The sequence below is a fragment of the Passer domesticus genome, chromosome 4 (assembly GCF_036417665.1).
Source record: "Passer domesticus isolate bPasDom1 chromosome 4, bPasDom1.hap1, whole genome shotgun sequence".
Taxonomy (NCBI): domain Eukaryota; kingdom Metazoa; phylum Chordata; class Aves; order Passeriformes; family Passeridae; genus Passer; species Passer domesticus.
Genome location: NC_087477.1, coordinates 58,529,259 through 58,536,717, shown reverse-complemented (window position 1 = coordinate 58,536,717; position 7,459 = coordinate 58,529,259). Strand labels below are relative to the sequence as shown.

General features: G+C 38.0%; 1 protein-coding gene across 10 annotated transcripts in view; it reads right to left on the bottom strand.

Moving 5' to 3' along the window:
• Positions 1 to 827: 827 nt before the first annotated feature.
• TEC (tec protein tyrosine kinase) overlaps positions 828 to 7,459 on the bottom strand; it is a 59,462-nt gene continuing 52,830 nt past the window's right edge. For all 10 annotated transcript variants that reach the window (XM_064418213.1, XM_064418212.1, XM_064418217.1 and 7 more), the window contains 8 exons: positions 6,843 to 6,976; positions 5,958 to 6,032; positions 5,107 to 5,278; positions 4,728 to 4,944; positions 4,113 to 4,177; positions 3,057 to 3,175; positions 2,569 to 2,726; positions 828 to 1,919 (listed from right to left, as the gene is read on the bottom strand). In XM_064418213.1, coding sequence (XP_064274283.1) covers positions 1,842 to 1,919; positions 2,569 to 2,726; positions 3,057 to 3,175; positions 4,113 to 4,177; positions 4,728 to 4,944; positions 5,107 to 5,278; positions 5,958 to 6,032; positions 6,843 to 6,976 — 1,018 coding nt within the window. In that variant the 3' untranslated portion in view covers positions 828 to 1,841. The remainder of the gene's footprint in view (positions 1,920 to 2,568; positions 2,727 to 3,056; positions 3,176 to 4,112; positions 4,178 to 4,727; positions 4,945 to 5,106; positions 5,279 to 5,957; positions 6,033 to 6,842; positions 6,977 to 7,459) is intronic.

Below are 7,459 nucleotides of genomic sequence, written 5' to 3'. Positions count from 1 at the left end.
GTTGTTGGTATTGATTGGAGAGTGGTTTTGGACTCAGCAATTTGACAGGTTGGTTTGCATGGTTGGAATAATCTTCTGAGACTTTGTCATAAAGGAAATAGGCATTTGAACCTTTTCTGGCAGCCTGTAGCTTTTCAACAGAATAGCATGAGAAAAGAAAAGCACTTCTTCCAAGAAAGAGGAGGCTTCCTCCTTTTGAACATAAAGGTAAACATTAAACAAAGCAATGTGGGAATCTAAATATCTCTAAAATTGATTACTGAAATAGCCCAATGCCAGAATGATGGAATGTATTAAGCTAACTATGGTTATTCTTAATAACTTCATTGGAAATTAAATTCCTCATACTTCTCTCTGACTAGTTGAAAAAAAAAAAAAAACTTTTGGTGCAATCTATTTGCTATTATACACACCATAACAGCACAAGTAGCAACAGAAAATGAAAAAAAAAACTTAATAGAGCTACTAAGAAAGTGACTACAGTGAAACAGGAATACAAATAGTCCTCATATGCACTGCTACAAAGTTAGATTAACTGAAGTAGGCTTCAGTAAGGTTGTGGAGATGTTGGCCTCCAGGAGAGGGGACAGGGCATGTAACTTCCAAGAAGAGTTCAGGTAATGCTGAACATTTCATCAAGGCCAAATTAATTTAAATATGTATTCATTCTACCATATATATACACATAAAAAGAGAGAGTGTATGTATACACACCAAAGTGTATATATCTATATATCTATATACATGCACTAACATAATGCCATATTCATGTGAACAATTAGTTTGACTTATGATGCATTGACAGTAAATTGTAGGCTACAAATTAGTTGGTTCCAAACAATAGTTAACATTCAGTTTATTTACACACACATGGAGTATGATATCTTCTGTTATGAACAGAAAGGTTAGATCACTGTATGTACAGACAAGAAACAAGAGCCCTTCTTAAACACATTCGAGAATTTCTTTCATTTACAACCCCCTGCAGAGAATTGTGTGTTTAAGTGAAGAAAGGACAAATTTGTGCTTGAACATTTCAAGACAAACCCCCCCCACTTTATATAAATAAATGCATTCAATTTATATATTTACAGTACATACAGCATATAAATAATTTTATAATTAATCCAAAACATGGTACTATGGTTCACTGACAGCCAGTTGTGCTGAATCTTGGACTTATTTTTCATTAGTAACATGAAGACTAAGCATGAGAGGTCTCTGGTAAACCAACTTTACAATGACTCCAGGCATATCATGGCTCATGAAGCACAGCTTTCAGAGTGTTATGCTAAACTGAGCTGGTAAGAACATACCATGTGCAAATGAAAGAGGTGCATTTCATCTTGATAAACACCCATCAGCCAAGAAAAACAACGTATCTGAAGTATCTCTGGAAATATTTCTGTGTCAGTAAAAAGACATTTATCGACATCTTCCATTTTTAAGCATACAAATCACTACTAATGCTACTGCCCATGTAAAGAGAAACCCAAAAACATGGACTGTATGTACATGAACCCAGCCCACTAAATGCAAACGAGGTTCCTGGCCTCTGGCCACATTTTCTCCCTCCATAATGACCTCAAATTTGCAGCTATGCAATGCTGACTTTTTAGAGAAAATATACAGATTACTAGTATTGCTGAAGATACTGTGCTCATTTCCCATCATGGAAAACTCTCCTTGTTCTGGAGTGCATCAGATATTACATGTCCCCCACATTGTTTATTTAGCAGCATCCAACAGCTTACAGGATCAAGTTCTTAAAAAGAAACTAAGAAGCCACATATCTATGGGAAGTGCCTGATTTTCTCTGCTTGTGCTGCTGTTGCCTTTTTTCAAAAAGCATCTTCACCCTCTGCAATGTCAATGATTGCATGAAGCAACTCTTCAAAAGTCGGGCGTTCCTCTGGTTTCTGAAAATAAAAAGCACAGCTGTGATCAAAAATCAATAAACTTGTGTTGATTTTGATAAACCACTAGTCATATAATCGTTCTTTGGTGAGGAATATAGCATTTAATGAGGTATTAAATATAAAAATAGTTCCTATTCTGGTTTTTGGGATGTGTGACTTAATCTCAGTAAGCAACATTTTTCTTTATGCTTTGAAAAAGGCATAAATAGGTGTTGCTGGACTGCACTCTTTATATAATTCATTATTTTGCATAGTTTTATACCTTTTTTTTTTTCTTCCCCATTCCCACCCTTCCCCAATGAACTGCTCCAGTCTTTCTTTATGCAAGTTGTTCATGCTCCTAAGAATTTTGGGTGTCATTCTCTGATGCCTCTTTTATATCAGCTTTATTTCCTGACCTATGAAATGAGAAATTATTTCATTTTGTCACTAAATGCCTTCACATACTTAATCAGACAGTTCATTTATTTCATAGAAATTTCTTCAATGTTTTATCTTATTTGAGCTCTAGTTCAGTTGCACATGAATAGCTGAGAGACCTGGATACACTCAGAATGCTGCTCTAGAGAAGATAACTGCTGTGTTTAGGTCAACCTTTATTTCAAATCAAAGACAAAAAAAAAAATTAAATATATATATAAATATATACCTCCTGCCAGCACATCATCATCATTTCATACATCTGCTTACAGGCCAGTTTGGGCCGATACAAGCGATGTCCTTGGCTAACCATTGTTACCACTTCATAGTTGGAGTTTTTTTCAAAAGGCATTTTTCCTTCTGTATATACTTCCCACATTAAAACACCTGGGGAAAAAAAAGAAAATAACTAACGTCTTAAACATATGTGTTTATTTTGAGCCCTGGACTCAGGCTTTCTGATAGATAAATAGTTTGAGATCCATATTCTAGACACTTTTCACATGTATCATCACTGAAAAAGTGTTATTCTAGCAGCATGTGTTTTAATGAATAACAGAACTAAATGTGTCTGTGGAACTTTATCACTAATAAAACCATGGCAAATGGCTTCTCTGAGGTTCTTCTCAGATGTCTGAATCCTTCCTGATAACCAGAGCTTAACTGCTACTGATAAAATATAAAAAATACACTTTCTTTCCATGATGAATATCTTACCAAATGACCAGACATCTGACTTGCTGCTGAATCGGCTGTAATTAAAGACTTCTGGGGGGCACCATTTCACAGGAAATTTAGCCCCTGAAGAACTTGTGTATTGGTCATCAAGGACATACCTTAAAAAAAGAAAAAAAAAAAAAAAAAGGAAAAAAAAAAAAAAAAAGGGAAAAAAATGAGAGACATTATATCCTTCTGTCAGCTTCCAAACCTGTAAATTTTAATTTAGCTTTGGTTTGGAGTATTAGAAGCTCATATTGCCACCTAATGGCCATGGACGTTAGCAGCACAAGATAAAACTAGCTTCCCTAGGGCAGTACTACTGCTTCAGCCACGACTCTGTTCATTTTTCATATTACCCCAGATTTTCTTTTTTTCTTTTTTTTTTTTAATGATGTATTAGCTATACAACACAGGTCTAGGCCACCTGCAAGTTAAACGTCTCTAATAAGAGAGAAAATGAGGGAAAAGCAGAAATTTCATGTTCTGTTTTTCACCAGCCAGTCTGAGTTCAGTTGTCAGGGGACATAGAAACTTAGCAACACAGAGATGTGGCAAAAGTCAAACCACGGTGCTTTAACACCTTTCTTGGAAGAGCTGCTCCCACCACTGCCTCACCCACACATCACCCACACAGGCTCTAACAAGGGCAGGAAATTAGCCCCCCTCCAGATCTCAGCATCTCCCAGCCCTTCAGCTAGCACAGCTCTGAATCGTCTATCCCAAGAGAATCCCAAACTCACTGAACAGCCTCTTTCTAACATCTATTTAACAAAATTCAGTTTAACTATTATCTCTGCAGCAGCTCTGCTCTCTGAAGCACAAACTCTGTCTTTTTTTAAATGAGTAAGGAAATCAACACAGAACAAGCAAACATTAAAGGCACTAGAAAAGAGAAAGGCAAAATAAATCCCATCAAAGACTGTTTAATAAAGAAGTCAAAAAAGATCATTTTTGTATGCAATTTTACTTGGTCTGTGTTGCCTTTGGGCTAAGTACAAGGCTTAGGTCAATTTTTCCAAATCTCCATAAATGCCTTTGCACACTCACACATACCTCGTCATTCCAAAATCCGAGACTTTGACCACTCCTGAGTCACTCACTAAGCAGTTCCTGGCAGCCTGCAATGAGAATGGTTAGAGCTGGATGAAAACTTGGAGTCTCTTGCAGACAAATTACAGCAGTCTTATCATTATCATGTCTTTTTATTCATTGCTTAGCAAATTAAGCCATTTACCACATTGTAAATGGTGCACCATGGTGCATTCTCATTATAAAAAGTACATGTGCATCTCCTCTTGACAGTACCATTTTCACAACTACACTATTGTGTAAAAGATCACTAGGAAAAAATTATCTCAAGGGATTAATGTGTGGTGAAAATGGCACCAATAGAGAAAGGAGATAGGCTGTTATATCAGCACAAATTGCTACTATTTATAAACATTTCAGAGAGATTTTATTCCTTTTTCTTGAGAGAGGAAAATCTCGCATGATTTTCTGTACAGAGCAGTTTTAGAGACTTGACTAAACCATAAAGAGCCAACTTCATCCATTTAATTTTCTGCAAGAAAAGAAGCAGTTGTATACAAACAGATAATTTCAACAAGGAATAGGTAGATTCAAAAATTAAAATTTCAAAGAGGAGTGTATTGCCTAATGGGATGTTACCAGGTCTCTGTGGATAAAGCTGTTCCTCTCCAGGTACTCCATTCCCTCACATACATCCTGGCACATAGTAAGCAGAGTGTCTTTACTCAAAACTCCCCGTTTTTGTCTCAGGTAATTGAGAAGGCAGCCATGCTCCATGAACTCTGTCACGATGTAAATGGGCCTCTGTTGTGTGCACACACCATACAGCTGAACTAGTTTAGGATGTGTTAGCCTCCTGAAAAGATTGAGATCATGTCGTTATTACTTCCTCCACCCAGTGCTAGTTCTCTAGCACATGAAACTGCAGAAATAACACCTCCCCCAGTGTTTGTTTATCATCGGTATGCAGCATCAGAGGCCTAGGACTGGAAATCAAAGTGCTAACCACACAACTCACATCATTACTTTAGCTTCTTCAATGAAGTCCTCTTCATACATGGCACCTTCCCGAATTGCCTTGATGGCCACTTTGTACTGTGCCCTCCACTTCCCGAGGCGCACCACGCCGAACAGACCGCTCCCCAGCTCCCTCATGAATGTCAGTTCTGAGGGGTTAATCTCCCATTTCTCTACAAAACAAAACAAGTTAACAAACAGTTAAGGAACCTACTGAGCTGGTAGAGGATAAGGAAGAGGAAAGAGAAACTGGGCTAATAGCAAATTAAGGGATTTAGGTAGAAAATGTCTGAGAATTAACTTGAAAACTGAACACTTCAGTACATCACAAAAACTTTTAGATGGACATGATCTTTAAGCAAGTACTAACACAGAGGTCAAAATTCAAACTTTCCTATGCCAGTAATTACGTACTGATACTATCAGATTTGATTTCAACAGAATGCCACCACAAAGTTGTGCCAACACATAGAAGTTGCTCACATCACCACACTTGAAAAATGGCTATTATAAATTTATATTTTAAAACAGTAACCCCTCAACAAAGATCAAAGGGTCAAGTTTGAGTCACAAGTCTGGAGACTAATGAAGGAACCAAAAGCACAGCCCTCTAATAAGAGCTCAAGATAGCCATGGCAGAAAGCATGGAGGAAAATACCAAATTTTGCTGGAGTACCAGTGGCACGTGGTGCCTCTGCAAGGGTCTTGAAAGTACAGCTTGGACCAGCGTAAGTTCATATAGCCAATCACAGCACAGAATCAGATCTTTTCAAAACTTCTAGAAAGTATTGTAGCACCTCAGCATACACAAAATCATTAGAATAAGTGTAGATGAACATAACAGGCAATCACCATAGCTGAATCCTGCCGTTGTCGGTGCTGTCGTCCTCTTTGGGGTCACCGGGTAACGCAGCCTGGTAACGAGACCTGAGATTCAATGACAATTCAAGAGACACAGTTTACTTCTGAAACAGCACCAGGCAGCAACTCAGCCTCTTGTTCACTGCAGACTCCAATTAAGAATATGTAGAAAAATCAGTTATAATAAATGAAAAGCAGGAGTATGGTTTTGGGGCATGTTTTCCAGAATGCCATCAGGAAGTGCTGGGCCATCTGAGTTTGATGTAAAGATCTGGAAATTACAGTTCTTGAGTGAGATTTGTGCACAGACCAGACTTGGAAAAAAGAAGTATTAGTATCTGTGCCTTAAACCCAATCCCTATCCTCTCCCCATTCCATACAGGGGACAGAGACCAGCATCAGCCATCAGCTATGAATCTGGAGTAGGGATTTTCTAAACAACAAATTATTGTTCCCCTCAACTGTTTGCTATATGGGAAAGTTAGATTATTTCAAGTGGCAGTGACCAGCAAGTAAAAAGATAGGACCTGGAGAGTGTTCTGGGGAAGTACCATCCCTATCCATCTACTGTGGGTTACAGGTAACTGACAGAAACACTATGTGGGAGATAAGGGGGCTAGTTTTCCTGACTTGATACAACTATTCTCCTGTTATTCTGGGGAAGTAACATTTTATACATCATATGTATACATATATACATGCACAAAACCTTTCAAATCATTGTCTACATTGAAATAATGTGAAACTGCAGTGTTTCATGTCTTTCCTGAAAAGGAAGGATCCACAAAACCCCCCAAAATTTCATTAAAACAATAAAATGTCTCAAACTCCTTTTCAAATCAGCCTTAAGTGATAGAAAGAATCCAATCCATCTACCTGCTGCATTATGGCTGTGATATTCAATTATTTCTGGAATGGAGTTAAAGAGATGTTTTTCTGCGAGGTAGTACTGTTTTGGCGATGTCACTGTTTCTTTTATATGATAGTGTCTTATTCCTGATGAACCTTCCCTGGAAAAAAAAATAACAACAATAACAATTTGTAATATTATCATGTCATTTGTAGTGAATTTTTTAAGAAGAGCACATTTACAAGGAAAAGTAAACTGAAAGTGCCAGCACAGCTGCAGAGTACCACATGCTTTGGGAACGGCTTGAATATCAAATATCCTAAGCCCTGGCAACTTGCCTTCACCTCAGTTCTCAAACCAAGTTGAAGATTAACCCAGAAAAGGTTAATTTTCAGCCCAGTGAGTTCCCCAGTCCAGCTCACACATACAGGCTGGCAGGAAAGAAGAGACCAGATGGAGTGGGAGAGCAAAACCTCCTCCTGTGTGTGGGGGTTAAGGTCTACGCTGGATTAAACAAATGGGAACTAACCATGGAGTTGAAAAGTTTGTTTTAGTCACCCGCCTTTTCTATCACAGCAGCCCTTGTTCCTTTATTGAGCCTTCTCCTGGCTTTCCCCCAGCCAATGCATTTGGATACAGATAC